Source organism: Terrapene carolina, unplaced genomic scaffold (genome assembly GCF_002925995.2).
Source record: "Terrapene carolina triunguis isolate 2854851 unplaced genomic scaffold, T_m_triunguis-2.0 Scaffold23, whole genome shotgun sequence".
Classification (NCBI taxonomy): Eukaryota; Metazoa; Chordata; order Testudines; family Emydidae; genus Terrapene; species Terrapene triunguis.
Window position 1 is genome coordinate 18595529 of NW_020664374.1, and position 23134 is coordinate 18618662.

The 23134-nt window shown below is 40.2% G+C and overlaps 1 protein-coding gene across 1 annotated transcript in view; it reads right to left on the bottom strand.

The window, feature by feature from the left end:
* Window positions 1–3011: 3011 nt before the first annotated feature.
* Window positions 3012–23134, bottom strand: part of LOC112108237 (phosphorylase b kinase regulatory subunit alpha, liver isoform) — a 66336-nt gene continuing 46213 nt past the window's right edge. Inside the window, exons 25-32 of the mRNA XM_026649340.1 lie at window positions 22481–22582; window positions 20625–20743; window positions 19121–19150; window positions 17705–17758; window positions 11683–11856; window positions 9694–9747; window positions 4559–4759; window positions 3012–3965 (exon numbers count right to left, since the gene is read on the bottom strand). Of these exons, the coding sequence (XP_026505125.1) occupies window positions 3792–3965; window positions 4559–4759; window positions 9694–9747; window positions 11683–11856; window positions 17705–17758; window positions 19121–19150; window positions 20625–20743; window positions 22481–22582 (908 nt within the window). The 3' untranslated portion in view covers window positions 3012–3791. The remainder of the gene's footprint in view (window positions 3966–4558; window positions 4760–9693; window positions 9748–11682; window positions 11857–17704; window positions 17759–19120; window positions 19151–20624; window positions 20744–22480; window positions 22583–23134) is intronic.

The window sequence follows — 23134 nt, forward strand, 5'->3', positions numbered from 1 at the left end:
TGAATAGATTTTTGTGCCTGGCCTAGTAAGTTTTCCTCACTATTTTGTAAGGCTGTCTGAGGACTGATTAGACACAGTGAAAGTGAAGAGTGCTAAGTATAGGCAACAGATCAGAACCAATGATTAAACTGTAAAAGCTTAACAAAATTCTAACAATGCTAAACAGTTAAGTATTTGATACAATTGGGAGAGGGGAGAAAAAGAGTATTGATTCAATGAATGGAAACTGAACCCTAATACTACTTCATGCAAAAGTTGGACCTAGTACCACTATACAGTACCCACTGTATGCTAGTACCATTTTATTATTCTGGTCCCTGCACCATCTCAGACCAATTTTCTGTTTTCAGACATGTCTGATATTTCAAGGAAGCAGTGTAGGTGTTTCCTTCGTGACAGCTGCAGTCTGCTCTTGCAACAGCACTGCCTGTCAAACTAAAACAGTGGGTCTCAGTTGGTTCTATTTTCATTCCATTAATGCCCTCATTTCCAAGACACATGAGGTGTCTGTTTACCCTTGTCTTATTTATTTTCCATAAATTAGTTCCCAGAGTTAGAAGTTGGACATTTCATTCATTTTTCACTCCTCGGGGATGCCTGACAACCAAATTAAGTCTTTGGTAATGAGCTTACCCTAAATAAACTGAAAAAGAGTTTGTCTAGCTGGAAACACACATTAGACCAGGGGTTGGCAACGTTTGGCACGCGGCTCGCCAGGGTAAGCACCCTGGCGGGCCGGGCAAGTTTATTTACCTGCTGACGCGGCAGGTTCGGCCGATCGCGGCGCCCACTTGCCGCGGTTCGCCGTCCCGGGCCAATGAGGGCGGTGGGAAGCGGCGCAGGCCGAGGGATGTGCTGGCCGCGGCTTCCCGCCGCCCCCATTGGCCCGGGACAGCGAACCGCGGCCAGTGGGGGCCGCGATCGGCCGAACCTGCCACGTCAGCAGGTAAATAAACTGGCCCGGCCCGCCAGGGTGCTTACCCTGGCGAGCCGCGTGCCAAACATTGCCGACCCCTGCACTAGACTCAATAATGGTTGATTCATAAACTCCCTAACACATCTGAATCCTCTCCAGAGAGGTTGCTACAAGACACCTTCATGACCCAATTACGTTTGCCCTGTTTCAGGAACAATGATTACAGCAATGAATGGTACAGATTTTAATATATTCCTTTAAACAGAAGTTCAGGGGAAAAGGCAACAGATGAGTGAGTCAACCTAGAAGTATAAATGGGTGATTGGTCCAGTCACACAGCAATTCAAAATTCGCTGTACTGTCTCTCACCCTTTTGTACTGAACTGTCCCAGACTTCCAAATTACATAAAAGTATTTTTCCTATGACTGCACTTCACTGATTGTGTTAGTATCACTTTTAGACAGACTAAAAATCAGTATTTCTAAACCATGTATACCAAGCTAGTTCATATTATAAATGAACATGCACACGCAAATTTAAATTTGTAAATGGGTAGTATTTTGCTGTGGACCCTAATCTATTTTAAACCTCTATTTAGCAGCATACAAATGTCAGATTTCAGCAGTCTTCTCTTGTTCTACAAATTTTAAACTGTTAATGTCTCAGACTGAATAAAAAAAGCACATTAAAACAGATTTGAGAGAGAACCTTCTTGCACCTCAATCAATCAAAGAGCTTCACGTGAAAAGGGACATTACCAAAGCTTTATATGGAATCTAATAAAATAAGAGCTTATATAAGTCCCTCACATATGAACATGCATACACAGTATAAATTACTATTCAACGTAAGGCTTGCCCTGTTTAAACTGGAGACATTTTTTATTTTAATTAGAAAATGAGCTAAATCATTCTCTCAGCACATGTATACAAACGAAGAGCTAAGACTAAACAAAAGTACAAATGGGCATATATAAGATACTGACTTCCAAATGCATTTGAGCTACACACCCCTGCTCCTTACACCATTAACAAGTCTTTGCCTTGGTAATATGCACACATGCACCTGCCTCTTCCCCCATGTACAGTCTATCCAGAAAGGCTGTGCATCCTCTTGCTCTTTGGGAAATTACTAAGCCTAAAACATTGTAAGGGACAACTCTGACCTAGGGCACTCATCTCTCCAGCCTGCATAAAATACCGTCTGGATGTGCATTGCTGTGGCAGCAGTGCACTGTAGTATCTCACAATATACCCAGGTTTGGGGGGTGAATCTGACTCCTGCCACCTAGCTTGATTGAGATCATGTGGGTTGGGCAAATGATACTGTTTTTCCTTCTGTCAACACATTTTGGAATTAGGAAAACATTTTAAAATGTATGAGATAGAAAAACTATTTCCCTGTAGAAAGACTCAAATAAGTGCTGTTCAAAAGTTTCAATGGCACTAGGACCATTTCTTCATCAGGGTGTTGGTGCTTAAGGAAAGATCCCACTCAAGGTCACCTATAATAAGTAAAAATGAGAGACTGGATGGTACAGTTTCTACTTACCCTTTTACTAATCTGCCACTTGGAATCTACTCCAACCGTTTCTTGTGCACTGGCCAGTAATTACACCAACAAATGACAGTACTATTTCACTTCTCTTTAACATGGCTCTAGCTAAGAACCAGCCCATTCCACAGGAGCAAGCCTCACCCCTCAGTGGAAGTCAACAAGGGGAAATCATTGTCTTCCTCCATCTTGAGCTCACCTGGGTTAAGCCACAGGAGGGAGCACTGTGGCTCTGTATATTTAATATAAACAAATACAACAACAAGAGCCTACACATTAAAGGGTACTAAGTATTATAATGGTGCTGTTTAAAGAGAGAGATTTTTCTACTAGGGAGAACACCACTAATGGTTCTAGTTACATTTGATGAAGGAGCATCTGTCTCATCAAAGGACATGAAACAACATCAACTCTTCCGCTAGTAAGTACACATGGTATTCTGGAAGGATGATGCTTATGTATCTCATCTTCTAGGCCATTTACAGTGGACAAGAGGTTAAGATTTAGAAAGAGTGCTTGACTGAAGGAAACATATCTTTTGGATCTACAGGCAGCTGTTTATTCATCTAGCCAGAACGATTATAAGCATAAAACTGTCGTTAAAAGGGGAAGTCAGAGATCAGCTTCTCCAAAGCTGCATTGGTCCAAACGATGTAGGTTTCCCCAAGGCAGATGCTATGTCGTCAGAGAGAGGCTACCAACTTATGAAAGCCATAATTCTGATCTCATGCTTGACTTCATTGGTGTTACTCCTGTATCACCCTGGTGTAATTGAGATCAGAATCTGGCTCAATGTATATTAAAAATAATGCCTGGCTATCACCTGGAAACTGAATAAATCAGAGAAGGATAACACTAAACTGTGCTTTAACTATTCACAACATCAATTTACAGAAGCCATGCTTAAGAGAGTTCATTAATTCCAATATACAAAAAAAATACACTCTCTGTAGTTGGGAAATTTATGCCAGAGGTGCATCTCCCTATTTATATTTTTTGATCTCTACACTAATTATTTTCCTCTTGGCATAAGTGCATAATTCTTACATAATTTACTTTAAATTGCACATTGCATTTAGGGCAGAATAGGCCTCACTCATTGTAATTGTTTCTCATAGTTCTGGAATTAGGCCAAATTCCATCTTCATTGTTCAGCCCTCCCCTACAGATTGGTGCTCACACATGATGAGTGGTGTTTAAATTCTGTGGAGTGAAAGATATATGTTCACCAACTGAAAGAGATATGGATAGGGAAGAGAGAGGAGAGGGGGAAAAAGAGCTTCTGAATCTTTACTTTTGTTTTTTATCAAGAGGCATAGCCTATTGCATCAGGCAGCCTGTGCTAGGCAGGAAATCCTGTAAATAGGTGGCTACAGCTTTCGTTAAGTATGTCATAGTTCCATATGCCCCACTTGGAGCACTGTCATAGAAAAAGTGGCAAATTCCTGTGGCGAGGTCTCGCTCCAAGAAGTCATCATTTCCTCCAAGTGATTTCTGAGAGGGGGAAAATAAAAAGGAGGGGAGGAGAAAAATCAGATATCCACGTTCAGATCAGAATTACTAAGCTTAAAAATAAATCCTAGACTAGGACTACTGTTGTATCTGCACTGAATATGGAAAACAGTTCTCCCTTCACGAATTCCTTTCCAAAGACTGTAGGACAACATAGGTTATTTAGAACCTTTTTCTCTACCTATGCTAATTCAGTTCTCTTAACTTCCCCTTTATGGACTTTATTTTTTGCATTTCTCTGGTAACACACAACTAGCTATTTTTTCCATCTCTACTTAAACAGTGTCCCTTTGGTTTTTAGTATTCTGGTGATGTAAAAAGTGATTTTAAACAGATATTTAGACTTGAGAACATTCCCCTGCTATAACTGTAAAACTGCACCAAAAGAGACTGTGTTTCGTTAATTGCAGGAGTTTTTAATCTTCTGAATACATTTTCAAAAGATGCTTACATGACTTGCTTTTTGAGGAAGGAATTTTTTTCCCCACAAATACCAAAAATGGAGTTAGACAGTTTCAAATGCAATACCTTCCCAATCTCACCCTCAGATATTACTGGAAATCTGCTGTACCCACCTGTTCCTGAAGAAATAGATCGTTAGCCACGTGCACTATTCGATCCACATGGATTATGCCCCCAATGCTGGTCACCTCTATGTCCGACAGCAGTGTGAGAACAAGAATAGCTTCCACCAGCAGCTGTCTGTATTCAGGCTGGGGTACATGGTTCAGCACTGACTCCACATGCACAGCAAACTTGATTTCACAAGGGGTCATCTGGAAAGTTAGGGGATAGGTTAGTGGAAAGTAGGACTGTTGATTAACCACAGTTAACTCATGCAATTAACTCAAAAAATTAATCGCGATTAAAAGAATTAATCGTGATTAATTGCAGGTTTAATTGCACTGTTAAACAATAGAATACCAATTGAAATTTATTAAATATTTTGGATGTTTTTCTTCATTTTCATATACATTGTATTCTGTGTTGTAATTGAAATCAAAGTGTATATTATTTTGATTACAAATATTTGCACTGTAAAAATTATAAACAAAAAAAGAATATTTTTCAGTTCACCTCATACAAGTACTGTAGTGTGATCTCTATCGTGAAAGTGTAACTTACAAATGTAGATTTTTTTGGTTATATAACTGCACTCAAAAACAAAACAGTGCAAAACTTTAGAGCTTACAAGTCCACTCAATCCTACTTCTTATTCAGCCAATTACTAAGACAAACAAGTTTGTTTACATTTACAGGAGATAAATGTAAACAAACACTTCTTATTTATAATGTCACCTAAAAGTGAGAACAGGCATTTGCATGGCACTTTTGTAACTGGCATTGCAAGGTATTTACGTGCCAGATATGCTAAACATTCGTATGACCCTTCATGCTTCAGCTAGCATTCCAGAGGACATGCTGATGACGCTTGTTAAAAAAATAATGCGTTAATTAAATTTGTGATTGAACTCCTTGGCAGAGGAGTCCCCTGCTCTGTTCTACCTGCATTCTGCCATATATTTCATGTTACAGCAGTCTAGGATGATGACCCAGCACATGTTCATTTTAAGAACACTTTCACTGCAGATTTCACAAAATGCAAAGAAAGTATCTGTGACACTCTGTACCTTGGGGGAACACCCTACACCCCCATGTTCATCTTTATAAAATGATTGTGTGGTATCCAATGCAAAGTTTATCATGTTGGGTGTCTTCCGAAGGCTCATGATGCACTGAGCATGGCTGTTATAGTGATGTTATAGTAATTGTTACAGTAATGTTATAGTAAGGTTATAGGTTACAATTTCATGTATATAGTTAAGAGGCTGAAAATGAATCCTCATGGCTTAGAGCAAGCCCAGGCAAAAACTTTCCAAGAGCAGAGAGGCAGTTCACATCTCATCAGGGCAGGTATGGAACAAACCCAGCCCAGCCTCACAGGAACAAAGGGCGCTGGTCTAGGCAGCAACAAAAGGATCTGTTGGACTCTCGAGTGAGTCACCCCCCTTCCTTTGGTCAGTTTGGAACTGCGATGAGGTAATGCTCACCTGACTCTGAAGGGATGCGGGGGGAGGGGGGCAAAGCCAAGAAGGAAGAAAGGACAAGATAAAAGGGAGAGACGTTTGCCATGTTCTCTCTCTCTTCCACCTACATCTACAGACACCACACCAAGCGACTGAAGCGCTGATCAAAGGGGAGAACCTGGCTGAAGAGCAACCAGCCAGCCTGTGATGAGAAGCATCTAAGTTTGTAAGGGCATTGAAAGTGTTAAGATCAGCTTAGAATGCATTTTGCTTTTATTTCCTTTGACCAAATCTGACTTATGTTTTGACTTATAATCACTTAAAATTTATCTTTTGTAGTTAATAAATCTGTTTGCTTATTCTACCTGAAGCAGTGCGTTTGGTTTGAAGCGTGTCAGAGACTCCCTTTGGGATAACAAGCCTGGTACATATCCATTTCTTTGTTAAATTGACGAACTCATATAAGCTTGCAGCGTCCAGCGGGCATAACTGGACACTGCAAGACGGAGGTTCCTAGGGTTGTGTCTGGGGCCGGAGATATTGGCTAGTGTCATTTGGTTGCAAGTAGCTGGGAGCAGCTTACATGCCAGAGGCTGTGCGTGAACAGCCCAGGAGTGGGAGTTCTCACAGCAGAGCAGGGTAAGGCTGGCTCCCAGAGTCAGCAATCAAAAAAAAATTCTGTAACTTCCAGAAAAGTCTGTTACACTATTACTATCTGTCAACACACATTGCTTACATATGGGAACGTTGATGCTTATTATCTTGCAAATTCATTCTTTGATCACAATATTAACCTCACATTATTTTGTGTAGGCATCTTTTTGGATCACAGGTTTTGTTTATGAAGCCAAAGATACTGTAGAGATTAAAAAAAAAAAAAACCCACATCACCGGCTAAGAGTGAATGTTATCCCAAAGATTGATATCTACATTGCTGCTAGAACAAACAACTTTGCATGGGCAGAGCTGTGCAGATGTCATATGAAATGATAGTCTCAGGAAGTTATGCTTATTTAGTTTGATTCCTATTAACAGTGAAATTAGATACGGTCAAGGTCAGACAGGTCTAAAAATGAATCCTCTTTTTTGTAACTAGCCTGATGTTGGAGGAGGATGTGGGGAGGAGGGGAAACTTATCACTTCCACAAAATAAGGACTGCAATACCACAGAAAATTTCATCTTCTTTTGCAGCTGTTACCAGCACCATAACATAGAGTGATGCCTATGTTTCAAACAGGGATATGCACACTGAGCTGTGCCTCCATTCTGCTTGTCTGCTCTATTTGTATGAGCAGACAGGGGTCTGCATTACATAGGAATTCAGTAGGATTGTTGTGAATTTCAATACTCTACATACTTACAAGAGTGAGGCAGATAGGCAGGATGGCATCGTTTGCATGTATAATACATCTGTAAACTTAAAGCCAGACTGTCTAATTTTAGGCCTACCAATCCTAACTGTATCCTGTTAATTCTGAAAACAGATTTGAAGGCGAGTGAATGCTGTCCAAGTGTTTTAACCAATTAAATGGCAATAAAGCTTACAAGTCAGAATATGCAACTCAACTGCTAGAAGAGGGCCTCATCCTCCCTGATTGAACTAACCTCATTATCTCTAGCCTGACTCACGCTTGCTTGCATATTTATCCCTGCCTCTGGAAATTTCCACTACATGCATCCGACGAAGTGGGTATTCACCAACGAAAGCTCATGCTCCAATACGTCTGTTAGTCTATAAGGTGCCACAGGACTCTTTGCTGCTTTTACAGATCCAGACTAACACGGCTACCCCTCTGATACAAGTCAGAATATGAGAATCATGCAGTATTACACTATACAAGGCAGACATTATGCTTTTACAAGGGATGGTATTCATTTTAATCAAACAGCAATATTACACTGATATTCATTAATATATACCCATGAGTGAGGTGCCACCTTATAAGTGGTATGGGTGACAGTCACACCATAAGAGGTACTGTCATCGGCATACATGAAATTGTTAAAACCCATGGCTTGCTGTACCAAAAGATTTTGCATTTCACAAGTGTAATGCCGCCTGTGCAAATTGCACAATTGAATCAACCGTAGCATTTAAGAGCAAGAAAAAAAAGTTTTTTATCATAGTGAACAAAGAGCTGCCGGGAAACTGCTGGAGGAGCAGGTAAGGTCTGCTCCTGCGGTGAAGAAAAACCATCAGTTCTGGAGACAAAGCAGCCCTGGTGGTAAACAGCTATCCAAGGAAAGACAATTTTGGGATCAAAGATCCCTGAGAGTGGAAGCAGGAATGGAGCATTGTAGGGTTTTGGTTGGGGGTGGGGTGAAATTCACATGCTTCTCTTTTCCTGGAGGGAACATACTCAAATATCTTCAATTGACAAGAATGATTACAGTTTGCAATCTGTGAAACAGTTACTCTCCAGATGCTGAGAAACAGGCAAGTGGAAAGGTTTAGAGACAATAATTTAACCTACTCACTCTACAGCTCGGTAGCCTTATAACTTGGTTCCGTTTTATTGGCTCAGAGCATCATTACACTATATCATACTGCGTCAAGGTCCTAACATGCAAGATTGTTTGTGGTTCAGGTGGTGGCAGAGGTGGTAGGTGGGTCTCTTCAAAGTCTAGGATCGTGAATGAATGGGAAAACTAAAATAAAACATCTATGTGTAGCATAAATGATCTACATTGACAAGGGAATCACTTGGAATCACTGAGTCCTATTGATGGATAGTTGCAACACACAAAGGAAGCAAGACTCTAGCACTTGCTCTCTCAGATTGAAACAGCTCAAAAAAATTATATGAAGAAAGAACAAAGGTTTAAAAAGGCAAAATTTGGGTCAGCCACATGTCTGTGATTCGTATTTGTTTTTATAACCACAGTGCTGGAATACTGTCTGCAGTCACAGAATTCTAAACAGGTATTTGTCTTTGTTTAATTTCAGCAAATTGTTTAATTTTCCTAACTCGGCTTCTATTCCCTTTTGTATTTGCCACCCTCTGTTTTAATACTTAAACAGAACTGAGTAAACTTTAACCTCTCTTTAGTAAAAAATTAATACTTGAACAGGGAAAATTAAGAGAAAAAGACTGACTGCACATTAGCCACCAAAAAAATGTTATGTTATTGCTATTTTCTAGGAAAATTGCATCCAGAGGTCAAGGATGGGAAATCTTGCTTCTAAATTCAGAATGTGCCATCAAGATTAATGATCAACTCACTGCAGGTGCAGAGCTCTGATACTTCATTGCCTGTGGTTAAAAATAACTTCATTTTCTTAAATGCACAGAGGGAAAAGGATATAAGTTAAAAGTGATGTTGAATAAGTGAATGAGGCTCACATTATGGTACATCATAGAAATTATACTAACACATGCAAACCTCAGATGTTCTAAATATAATCTTATGTTGTCGTGGGAAAGCCTAGTATTTTCAAGACTTGCATCTGTGAACATCATGGATCTCAGATTAAAATTTGCCCTACAGTATCCGTCACTCATACATTCAGCAGAACTATTAGTTAAGATTCAAACTGTAAAACTTCCATTGTAAGCTTAGATTTTAAATGTTTTAAAACAAAGCGTTTTCTCCAATGATCCTGTTACATCGTGTGCTTGAGAGTCATACAACTTATCATAAAATCGTGGAAAGACCCCATTAATATTATTATTTACTATACCTCTCTTGTAGTTGAAGAAGGAAGGACATAGCCATCAATGGACAGGCCATGGCACTAAAAAAAAATTTTAAAAAAATCAGTGATGATTAAAAACACAATCCTTAAAAGTATATCTGGAATCTTGTATTCTTTTTGAGTTTTAAATTCTTCCTGGAAAAGCTGTTCTGATGTCTGACAAGTTTTAAAAACAGTGAACCCATAGAAAATGTTATTTCATTTGTCCCAAAAAGTTCATCAGATGACAAGAAAACTATTGGAGAGAAAGACTGGATGCTATAAATAACCCTATGCCACACTTAAGCTGAAACACAACTGTTCAGTGGGAGGGAGGTACTTGGAAAGCAGTAACAGCAGGAGACATCTAAAGGTGAAAGTACAGCAAATTAGATATGAGCTTGCAATATGAAAGGACAATTAGAGGAGGGTAAAAAAACTATAAACCCACCAACAGAGAAGCATTGCTATGGACCAGGAAAGTGAAGATCCCTCTCTCTTGCTCTAGGGTCAAACACCACTTAGTTTAGGATATATGACTTGGAGCACCAGAATAGAATATCAGTAAATGAAAAGTGCCATTCAAAATGGGCAACAAAAACTACAGAGGAGCTAGACAAATTGGCATATGAGGAAAGAGTTTAAAAAAAACTAAATACATGTAGCTTGGCTAAGGCATGACCAGGGCATGATGGTCATCTAGGCATCTGAAGTCTGAAAATACCAAGGAGGGAAAGGTATTAAGAATTGTCCAAAGGGATTTTAAGAATAACTGGATGATAATGAGCAAAGGAAAATATAGGCTGAATTTGACTAAATAAAATTCTATTTGATTCTCCAAAACAAACAAACAAACAAACAAACAAAACAAACCCAAAAACCACCTTACATGTACAGTAGTTCAGGAAAGTGAGCTAATTAAAATCAAAATGATGGTGGAAGCCTAATATTGTCGAATCCGCAATTTCCACCATATTGCAAATTAAGTATGACCTCAGTCATTTTACAATTGTAGTTTGCTATCTTTTAAATGTTTTTCCTTTCCATGGTCGCTGTGTAGAAGTCACTCAAACAACAAGGGAAACTGACCGACTATTCATGGGAAACTGTGACACTGATTATAAAAAATGCTGTCATCCATAAGGAAAACTTGAACAGTTTTTCCTCTGATCTGTCAGTTTTAGTTACTTTAGGTATTATTTGTAAAAATGGTACATTTCAGACAAAGGCAATTTAAGTTGGCAGTGTCCCTTTAATAAACCTAGTGGATGAATTCACAAAAGACTTGTGTCTTTGCTGGCATCAGTTAAGCCTGTATTTTAGAGTGTTGCTTTGAATTGCACAACTCTGAGCTATCTAGACTCATGGCATATATTCCTACCTCCACTTTAGTACTCAATACGGCTCAATGCTGCTGGGTGCTGAACACTCTGGCCCTAATCCAGCAATACACAAAAGCAAGTGAATAATCTCATTGAAGTCAACTGGAATTCATGTTCCCCTGTTTCTTAAATCATTCTCAAGTTCAGCTACTGCACCATATTACTAAACTCAGGAGCAACTGCAGGGATTATTTTCAGTGACAGTAGAGCAAACTAAAAATTGGTTTTAAAAATAGTATAGCCCTTATGAAATCCAGCAGTAGAACTCAGACATTTTAAAGAAACATAGCTACTTATTTAACCCTTCCTATTCTACCGTCTTATCTTCTTGAATTGAGGATGTGCAGATTGTGAGCCCTTCAGTGTTAATGACCATGACCTGTTTAAGATGGGGAACAATGTGAAACTGTAGAATTTAATCATTCATTTGCAGTTTAGTGCTGGTTTTCAGAGGAAATACATTGACAAACTGATTCATGAGCACATGTGAATGGAGCTCTTGTGTATTAGTCAGACATATTCCACGAAGTATTATAGTTTTTCCTGACCACAGTAATATTCCATCTGAAATACCAGCCTCCCAACTGTACACCCTCTACTACTATTAACTTACCTTCTGAAGGATTTTCCATACTTTTTGATAGAACCCTACAGGAACTCTGTTAATGGCACCATCAAGCCTTCTTCTGCGGAGCCATTGCCCTTGGCGATCACCCCAGCTGATGTCGTTTCCAGTAGACCCTCTAGGAGATGAAGTCCTAGTGGGAGATGATGGAATACTGCCCCTCTGCAAGAGACAGACCATTTAGTAACTACAACATGTTAACATGAGAGCACCCACTCTTGCATGTTACACCACTCTGTTACAGTTTCAATTCAATGCAGTTTTTAGTGAATATTGACTGATTTCTTTTGAAGACGTTGACAGGATAAGGTAAACGTTTTTCTTTCACAACAAATCTCTTCACATTTTACTTATTTGCCTCAATTTCAAAATGAACCAATGAGCAGTCAGCAAAACAAAATCAGCTTGACGTTGCAGCTTCATCTGACCCAATTAATAAAGTGAGTTTAGAAAAGTTTTCTATCATGGTTGGGGTGGGAGGAGGGGATGTCTTTACTTGACAGAGCAACCACACAGACTGAATCCTAATTCTAAGTGGCACTGCTGTTAAAGTACTTAAACTTGGGAACAAATGCCTCACTTCTGACTTGGCAGCACCGGCTATTTTCCCCTTGCTCTCCCATTCAAAAACTAAACAGGCTGGACTCTCCTTAGCTTGAGATCAAAATATATATTGGGGATTTGGCTAGAGATAAACTTTAGTGCTAAAAGTAGTAGGAAGGAATTGTAACTTTTTTGTAAATATGTTGTAAGCTCAATGGTGGTTTTAAGGTATACTATGAAAAGGGCACAGGCATGCAAAAATGGTTAAACTAAACAGAACAGATTAGTAGATTTGTTTGCTCACACTGCATAGTATATGTGTATGGAGAGGGATCCAGCCATCCATGGTCAAGGGATGATTGTTAATCTGTCCATTTGACAAATATCTGGATTGCTTCTCTGCCCCCTCTAGTGCAGTATATGGGACAACTATCCCAACTTGGACTTTTTCCAGTTTCCTGATACCCAAATACAGATTTCTTTTGCGGCTATCTGCTAGAGGTAGGCAAAGGAATGCTCTCATACCCCATTGAGGAGACCTTCCATTGGACCATCTCAGTAATCCCTGGGAGACATAAGGAGCAGAAATGGCATTTCCCCCATCAGACCTTTCCTGGAATTTTAAAAATTCGACTGGTCTTGCCAGCTGAGTGTATAACTTCCTTGAACAGGAGTTTATTTGGTTTGTGGAACTTACCAGCTCTGCCAAGCATGTCTGCAGACCTTATAAATTCTTTGCACCACAGCCTTTGGTGTGAAAGCGATTACAGGATCTGCAGTTGTGTTTTAAGACAAATGATGGGTCCGTAATTTCAGGAAGGCACTTTTGCAAGAAGCTACAGGGGTCAGAATCTACCTTGTAGAAATGATAATTGAAGATATAAGATATTACAGGGGTCGGCAACGTTTGGCACACGGCTCGCCAGGGTAAGCACCCTGGCAGGCGAGGCCAGTTTATTTACCTGCTGACGCGGCAGGTTCGGCCGATCGCAGCCCCCACTGGCCGCGGTTCACCGTCCTGGGCCAATGGGGGCGGCGGGAAGCCGTGGGCCAGCACATCCCTTGCCCGCGCCACTTCCCGCCGCCCCCATTGGCCCGGGACAGCGAACCGCGGCCAGTGGGGGCCGCGATCGGCCGAACCTGCTGCGTCAGCAGGTAAATAAACTGGCCCGGCCCGCCAGGGTGCTTACCCTGGCAAGCCGCATGCCAAACGTTGCCGACCCCTGAGATATTATATCTCTCCACATGTCAGACTTGTATCCTGAATGCTGTCATTATTGCTCTTGATTTCACTGTTATTTACTCTTTCAGGCTTGATCATGAGCAAACTGGGCAAACAGATTACTGCTCTTTGTTATCTGTAAAGTTGGGGTACCATCATTAAATTCTTATTTCCAGGGTCAGTGGAAATCACATGTGTTCTGCATTAGAAGCCCTCATTCCTTCTTGCATAAGAATGGCTCTGGCATTCTTCAGCAGCCAGTCCACAGCCTGGGGAAGCAAAAGCCACCCATTTAAAGGAATGCACTGCAAAGGGCATCATAGGTTGAGAGAGACAAGGGCCCATATTTTGATACATGGGACTACTCAATAAATCACACATACACTATCAGTAGATGAAAGCCAGTGCTGTCATACGGGTATGGCATTTAGGCCAAGTAAACCACCACCTTTGCTCTCTATCTGATTATTTTCCCATAGCATTTTCCTTCTTTTAGCCTCTCTATGGCCAGCACGGGTAGCTTGCTTTCCTGGCATTAGGTGGTCAAAGCTCAGAGTGGTCCTGGTAACAGTGCCATCATATTGCGATACACATGGGAACTGTTTACACTTGTGCCCAATTCTGTACAGCTTGGAATCAGATTATTTTAGTACTTGTGGCAGCCCTTCACACCAGTACATTTGTGTACTATTCTGCCGAACACCACAGCGGGGGAAACACACAAAACACCACAGCAGTAAACATGCTAACACCACAAAGCAGCGTGTACTAGTGAATTGGAAATCAAATAGTGAAGACACGTAGGTAGGTAATATTGAGGGGCTATTGTTTCCATGCACTGTGTGTTGTAACGAGCCATGTTGCTGTTTGTACTTGTTCCCCAAAGTTCGTACACAGAGCTGCCCCCTAGCTGGAAGCACCACCCCCTTTTTGTTAGTCCGTGTGGCTGTTACTTCCACCTCCTCTGCTCAACTGTCACATTCTAACTGCCATAGAACCTTTGGATGCCAACATTCCATCTTGTTCTCATGGAACCCAGTGGGGATTGAACCTAGTGACATTCTAAACAACAGCTCTCAATCCTGCTTGTAGTTTCTTCCATCGCTTCACACTGACTCAGCCTTGCAATCCTGGAATCTTCTTATAATACAGGAATCATTCAATCCTCCTAAACTATAGGACTCCTGGGCAATGTTCCCATCTTCCTCGGATTTTTACAGAGGAGCAAGCGTCTCTCCCCTTGCTTACAAATATCCTTTGTGGTACTCAATCTGGGGGTTGGGGCCCTAGAGGGTATCCCCTTGTCTTAAAGGGGGAATCAAAGTAACAATAGCAGTCCCTCCCATTTTTTTGGGAAGGAAGAAGCAACTTTTCATAGCTGGGCTCCTGCTGCTAGACCAAGAGAGCTGATTTATACTGTATCTGTTGGTGCTTACACAAACATTTTCAAGTCAACCAACTGGACAAATGAGCCTGTTAGAGCAAAAGACAATTATGTAAAATCTAAGTTTAATGACTTGAAAGACATCTTTATATTTCAGAGGACTTTCCTTTTGGAAATACTTAAGAGGCAGGGTCTGATCCATGACCAGAACAGCGTGCATAGATTAAAATGGGATTTCTTGCCTAGTGTGGACAACTTCCACAGTTCATCTGTTTAAACACTCTCAGGGCTAAATTGGTGCCTTTTAGCAAACAGTGGTGATTGGGAGTGGTGCAGAGACTATTGCAAGAGTTTCTGAATGTATTGTGCCCAAAAAAGAGCATAGAGTGACTATGCTATGTGATGCACATGCATATAACCAGCTTTGTTGTCATGTGCAAAGAGGAAAGAGTCTTGCACTAGCTGTGGCTCTAGACTTGCATAAACCTTCCAGTGAACTGGATTGTGCCCAGTTCTGTATTAAGGTAGGAAAGGCTCCTTGCCCACTCTTGCACACCCATGCAGGGCCAGGCATAACTGCGCCTGGAGTACTGCCTAGAGAGGAGCTCACTGACAGCCTGATCCCACCAGTCCTTTCTCAAAGGAAACTGCTACTGAAGATTGTGGAAGTTTAGCCAGGGTAAGGTCTGCAGGATCAGAATGCTAGAAAACTACAGACGTGAATTCTAAAACATGATATACCTACTCAATGGCTTTTCCTTCTAATGCAAAAAAAACCAAACCAGCTTACCTTTGCTGGTTTGATGCAGTATGTTCATTTTCTTTGTACAGCATCCTGACTGATGCACAGTCAAGCTTTCTTTCTCCAGTTCAGCAGAGATGACATTTAAGTAATGAAGGAGTTCAGCAGGAGTGCCAGTGCTGAAGTAATTACTGTGTGCATAGACACTTCTTTCATTTGTCCCTGTTTTGGCTAAGCAGTTTATCCAGATCTCATTTAATAACTCACTACATTTGAATCAAGTGCACTGAGAATATGGGCCAAATTCTGTCCCTCTTTGCATTGGTGCAGAAGGACTGAAAAGTAACACACCTACTGTGCAGGAACCAGGCAGGCCAGGGAGAAACCACAAAGAGGTACACGGCTTGTGTAAGAAAAGTGTTTTGAGATGGTACATTGTACAATATCCATGGGGTTTGGGAGGCGTAACATGCACTGTGGGTCTGTGTACACATGGATCCGCTGGCCAAAACCACAAGGGGTGGGTGAGTGTGGGAGTAATAGAGTTTACTGTCCCTTTAAGACACTGAAGGGACGCTTCCAGGTCCAGCATTGCCCAGTTTCAGGTTTCTGCTGTCCACTGCGGCATGATGAGAATTTGAGGGCCTGAAGCAGAGAGGGCATCTGGGAACTACAGGTTACTAGAGCAAGGCATGGTGGGAAGGGGACAAGAGCTCCCTTCTCTCAAGAGTGAGATCCTAGTTGGAGCAGAAGTTGCTGAAGATCTCTCCATTAAAGGCCTTGAAGAAAGATAGCTGGCTGGAGAAGAAATTCACACTAGTAAAAGCCCTGGGTTTAAATTCATCTTCCTGTACTGGACCAGGATTTGGACCAGTAATCTTTGTCAATATTCAGAATGGGTGATATTTATCCCTGTCCACAGTGGCCAGCCCAAATCCTATGTACCATTTAACCTCCCAGGTCGTAAATGGTGCCTACATCTGGTGCAAACCCACTGAAAAGGGATGTATTGCACCCAGCGTGTACAGCACTTGGTTCAAAGTGCAGCAAGTTATTAAGGCTAGTTGGTCATATTTGACAATTATTTGGAAATGAAGAAACATTCTATTTTTTGAGTATTAAAACAAACTAAAGCTCTTGCAAAGTTATCCTTGAGGATATGAATTAGGAGCCCATAAAAGTGAAACCTTTCAGCTACTAATATTGAAGATTTTAACTGTACTCGACCAGGGATGCTGGAAAAAATTGTATAGTGGAGATGCTGAGAGATGTTGATCCAAACTGTAAACCCTGTACAACATGATGGAAACCACTTCAAGCCAGGAGGTGTGGCAGCACCCCCAGCACCCCTAGTTCCAGCACCTATGTACTCACCTTCACAGTGAAGCCAATTGGTCTTTGGGTGCAGTACAGGTAGGCCCTATGTTAATTGTTATCCTACCATCTAAGGTAGCTAACATTGGACATTTGTCATTTTACTTGTATGGCTATTTGTCTATGCAGACTGGGAGAGTTTGGGAGTGAAGGAGCAGCTGACACAATGAATTAATATGCTTTAGCCTTCAGATGAAAAGGCAGGCCTAATTTCAAACTCTTATTTAGATCAAGAAGAAAAAGTGAATTTGAAGGGAATTTCATCCAAAGTCCCTAGTAGACAAAATTACTCCTCAGTTTTATCCCAACAGGGGTGGAATAGAAGGGTAAGATATTACAATATGTGGAAACTGGCCCACACTTTGCTCTAACCAGTACTATTATCTCTTTCCTCCTATGAATTCAAAATTTATATAACTAAAAACCCCCTGAGAATAAATTGGGTTAAACTTATATTTCCACATTACCATTAAATGTTCAGGGCTGCACAGGATTTAGCCACGCAGCTCCTAGTCAAGTAGCTAAATCCATCATAACACTGAAAATTTAGAAGAATGTGGAAAATAAGATTTCTGTTATAAAAGACCAAAAATAAGAACTGGCTCTCCATGAAGGTGAATGAAACAAAAAGCTAGGGTTTAAAAAAAAACACATACATTACACATAAGAAAAGCTGCAAGTTATGTTTAGACTCCCTGCAGAGGGAGAAAAGAAACAGACTGCAAATTTCTGAATGGTATTTTACCGTGAACCTGGAAGCATGCATGCTGCTGGACATGGAATGGCCCCCATAAAAGAACTACAAAACAGAAATAAAAAAAAGTCAGTCAGTCATGACAAGACAAACAAGATGAAGTGACACATGCATGAAAAGGAACAAATGTGCAATAAAAATTAAACTCATTTACTTAAGATAGAACCATTCTTTGGGTCAAAATGGGCTCTCACACTGGTACAATTTCATTGAAATCAGGGAAGTTACTCCTGATTTACATTAAAGTGAAATCACAATTAGACCCTTTATGTTTAAGGATCTTCAGAGTTTTACATTAATCTCTTACTATGCTATCACAAGCTTTCCACAGAATCTACCTCAGATAGCACGAAGACATAAAAACCCAAATGAGATTAAAAAAGAATGCAGCTGCATCCACACGCTGCATGGTCGATATTGCAAGCTTACATTTTCTCTTCAGCATCCCTTACCTTATATTAGTGCTAGAAAGAAAGTTATACCATGCTATCAAATCATGCAGGTTGCTAGCCAGGCCGGTAATGCTTAGCAAAACTACTGAGGCAGTTTTCCAAGAGAAATGATTAGATGCTGGTTAGCACCTAAGGGTATTCTTAATAGCTTTCTTTTTGATTAAACAATAATGATTCAGATAAGCTGTAAAAGTACTGGGACTGATTTTCAGAAGTATGGAACACCCAAAGAAATCAATAATTGGAGCTGGAGGTGCTAAGCACATTTGAAAATCAGCTCCAATATAGAAACAGTCTAAGGTCAAAACAATCAAAATGTTCACCGTCAAACTGATGTCTTTAAGAGTCGGGTTTTTCCCCCCGATACAAAAGGTTGAATATTCCTGATGGCTCAACAAAACCTACTGGGAATCAACATGAATGGAAAAAGGTCAACTCTCCTCAGCAGGAAAGAAGCCACTCAACTCCTTTTCTGTGCAGAAATGGCACCTCTCCTTCTAAAGTGACAAATCTCAGGAAACATTTTCCCACCTTTAAATTTCTACAGAAAGTTGCAACTGTGCTACATCTCTATGTAGAACAATATAATGCTGCCATCTAATGGCCAGTCAGGTATTCTAAAAGGCAGGACATTATAATGTGTTCTCTACTTGAAAGGAAATTAACTCAGATATTCACAACTTGCCATGTGACTGATATCCACACTCTAAATTTGATATAAATTGCTAGACCTCTGGAGAGACTGGAACATAGGTCATTCTGCTCACAACAACAAACTAGCAGCAGTAGCATAGGCAAAACTGCACCATATTAATTAGATCATTGAATGTTAAAGTGTTTTGTATTCACAGCGTACAAAAAGCCTCTTAGTTCCCTTAGTTCTAGGACAAGTGTACATAATTCAGTAGTGAGGGAGGAAAACATGCATTCTTATGAACATATAGATATATTTCACCTTTTCATCAGCAGATGACCTCCTATTCATCTGGAATCAAAAATTAGTTATGCAATTAATTTAAACAAATGTACAAAAATAACCTAAAACAGTTTAAAAACAATCTGGTTTGTGTTCTCTATTGTATCTTCCCATATGCTCACTTGCTGCATGAGAAAATGTATTAGAAAAAGAGTCCCAGTGGTCTCACTGGATAGTGACTCTTGTCCCTCCTACGCAGAAACACATGAAAAATGGATCTAAGATTTCTTTTCTGAGGCCTGGTCTACACTAGGACTTTAATTCGGATTTAGCTGCGTTAATCCCAATTAACCCTTCACCCGTCCACACTACAGAGCCAGTTAATTCGAATTAAAGGGCACTTAAAATCGATTTCTGTACTCCACCTCGACGAGCGGAGTAGCGCCTAAATCGATTTTGTTAATTCGAATTAGGGTTAGTGTGGCCGCACACCACAGAATTACTGTGTTTAAGTTAATGGGGTAGTGTGGCCGCACACCACCGAATTAATGTGGTTAAAAACCGAATTAAGGTGCTTAGTGTGGCCGCGCACAATCGAATTTATACAACCTGTTTCCCAAATTCAAATTATCTAAATTCGGATTAATCCTGTAGTGTAGACATACCCTAAGTGTATCTTTACATCTGCATGGAGGGACTCGGGGGGTGGGGTGGGGGGGGGGAGGCGAGGGAGGAGAGTAAAGATCCCTGCTTGCAGATCTCAGTGCAGGATGAGGCTATACTCAGAAATTAAATCAGGACTTATTTATTTAGGCCAAATCATTAGACAAATTTGTTTTGGTTTAAGAATTACATTTACATGCCAAAGTAAATAAGAATTGAATGTGCTGTTCCCAGAAAAGATGTTTGCATCTAGTAATCTGCATAGAAAAACTCCTCCAGCTGTCTTGGTATCTTATTTATACAGTACATATGTTACTGCATTAATGGGGAGGTAGCTCACCAATCCCTCTGCCTACTGAGATAAGAAAACGCCTCTTTGTTTGCCTTCCAACCTACCATTTGCTAAAGTAAACAGAGTTCTTTACCTGCGACATTCTTTACCTGAGACATTAAAGATTTGTATGCCAGAAAAAACAGAGGTGTAAAATACAAGCATGAATACTGTTTGAGCCAAATCTTTACTTTGATGCGAATGGAATCTTTACCTAAGAAAGAATGATGGGAACTTGGTCTGTCAGGTGCCCTTAATGCTTCAAACCAGGAGCTGGTTGAAATGTGCTAATTTAAGAATTTTAAATTAAAACCAAAAAGGAAAATGGTTTTGAAAATTGATTTCCTTACCTCCCGCCCCCCCCTTTTTTTTCAAACAGCCACTACTACTTCAAATAATAAAACAGATAGGAAAAGTTTGCAATTTACCATGAATGTAATAGGGGCTAGATAAAACAAAACAAAAAAAGTTTTGTCTCCTGAGTTTAAAAAATGACTTTCATAAATCCTGTGCTGCTTAAAGAATGCACAGAAAAGGAGATCCTCCCACCTGTTGCATTTCACTCTTCAGTCTAGTAATGCCACTTCTTTCTGTTTTAGTTGCTCCAGTGTGCCCCACTTCATGAATAGAAATTGCAGGGCTGGAGGTAGAGGAATCTAGAGGCCGCACTAAAGAAAGAAACAAGGAAGTTTTCTAGATTAAACGTAGCTATGTTTAAGTAATAATAAGAATACAACTTAAAACTGTATGTAAAAATTAAAGGAAAAACACCTTGTATCTCAGGACTATGCACTTTCCATGATATCTCTTTACTTCCAATAAGATTAAAAGCATAAGTCAAACTTTCAAATCAGAATGGCCTAAAGTTAGGTTTCTAAATCCATATTTAGACATTTAAATATTTTTGGCCCAATTTTCAAAGCTAGTGGGAATCTGCAGCTCCCAATGTCTTCAGTGGGGTTTTTTGAGTGCTCAACCCTTCCAAATATTTTGGCCTAAATATGGATTTAGGAGCCAGGAATTCCTGGGAACTATCGATATGTCCATTGAAGTTTAGACAGGCCAGATGTTTTTGTTCTCAATATCCTTCAACCCTGGTCACATTAGATATTCTCATTTTAAAAGTCTGTCTGCGTATCACTGAGAACTTGACATGGCCTAACTTTAGTGCACAATGTTTTCTGTATTCATGAATATTTTAAAACAATTTGATGTGCAGTTACTTAACATGATTTGCAGAGCTGTGAAAGGATGAACCTTCAAAAATGGTCGTTAGGTAGGACGGAGACAGAGCTCTGCTTTGTCAATGTCCATTACATGCCCAGAACAAATGATGGAAACACTATAGCATCTAGCATCTATAAATATTTGCCATTCACAAGCATTTTCACCAGCTCCCAGTTTCAGACCCACATCTATGTTTTAAGTTTAATAATGAGCCTTAATTATCATCTAACTGTGTGCACATAAGTGAAATCAACCAACACTAAACATTGTATCAGGCCTTATGTAGGAGCTTCTGATTTTTGTGCACCTACACAGAGACCAGACACAACCCTAGTCCTTGTGCTCAGAGTGATCCTGGCTAGTCCTGACAGCAACCCTAGCCTACCCTAAACAGGTGGAGGGGAGAGGGCCATTCCCCTCCTCATCTTTTAACATCCTGCACAGCTGGGTCTATACTGAGTGGGGAGCACATACTGTGCCCTGTAAAAGGGTGTAAGGCAGGAGTTGCTCTGGCTCACACTTCCAGATGTTCATTCATTTACACCAGCTGGGAATCTGGCCTTCCATGCCTAAATCTAATACAATGTCTCCCAAAGCTCCCACTGAGACACCATGCATCTGTCCCCCGCACAACAACGTGGCAGGGGCTGTATGACCACACCAAAGCCCAATCCTAGAACAGTTTACAGTTTAAGGATTATTCTGCATTCAAAAATGAAGAGATGACAGAACAATGAAACTATCTCTGCTATGATAAAGTATGTCACCTGGCTGATACACATGTTGAGGGGCAAGATAGGTTATAAACAGACCACTCTTTGTTCATATAAAAATGCTTGATGCAATCTCACTACAATTCTTACTCTATCCCTCCGGTCTGGAAAGATCACATATTTCCACAGATGTGTCCAAAAATGATTACATGGTTTTACAATATTGCTATATTAAAAATTCTATAGTTCAAAATAATACTTGGGGTACTGAAAATAACAGGCATGTTTGTTTTTGGATATTAAACCCTTGTGTTTCATACATAATCGGGATCTCTGCAGCAAACATTTCTAAAGAGGAGACTGCTGCTTATAAAACTTAAAATAAACTCTGCATCTAAATAGCTCTTGCTCAATATATACATACACAAGTTAGAATACATTCAAGCAACCAAATAGACAACTTACTGCTTCTTTCAACGCCAAACTCTTTCCCACTCAAAATATGGTGCAGGAGATTTTTCATATCAAAGGGGCTTAGATTCATTAAACTTTCTGAGGCTTCTTCACCTAGTGAAAAAATACTATACTAGGTCATTCATACTGTAGTTTTTCTAGGAAAACAGGGTTAATTCCTAGTTATGGTCTGTTATTAATACTTGCTTATTTTTTTTTAAAAAAAAGCAAAAAGTAGTTGACAAACCCTAAAGAGGTAATCTTCATAAAAGGAACCCTAATTATTATTTGTACTAGGGTTTGGGCAAAACCTCATAGAAGTTAGTGGGTATAACAGCTATCCTTCATCAGGATAGATGTAAGAAAAAGTTAAGGCTCCTTTATGAAAGAAAATAGCTGAAACAATAGGAGCCACCACCCAAAACACAGGCCACATTCAAGGCTGCTGGTCAGGAATCTGAACTATGTGGACAGAGGAATTTTCCTGAGGATTGATTGCAAATGCATAGGACTGGATATTTTTATTGTTGATGGAGCTGTCCGTGTAAGAGACAGAAGCAGGAGAAACACCACAGAAGCAGCCAGAGAAGGCCAGAGAAGCATTCGTAGCATGACCCCAAGAAAAAGTTAAGTGAGAGAAAGCTTTTGGGCAGAGTGCTGGCTGGA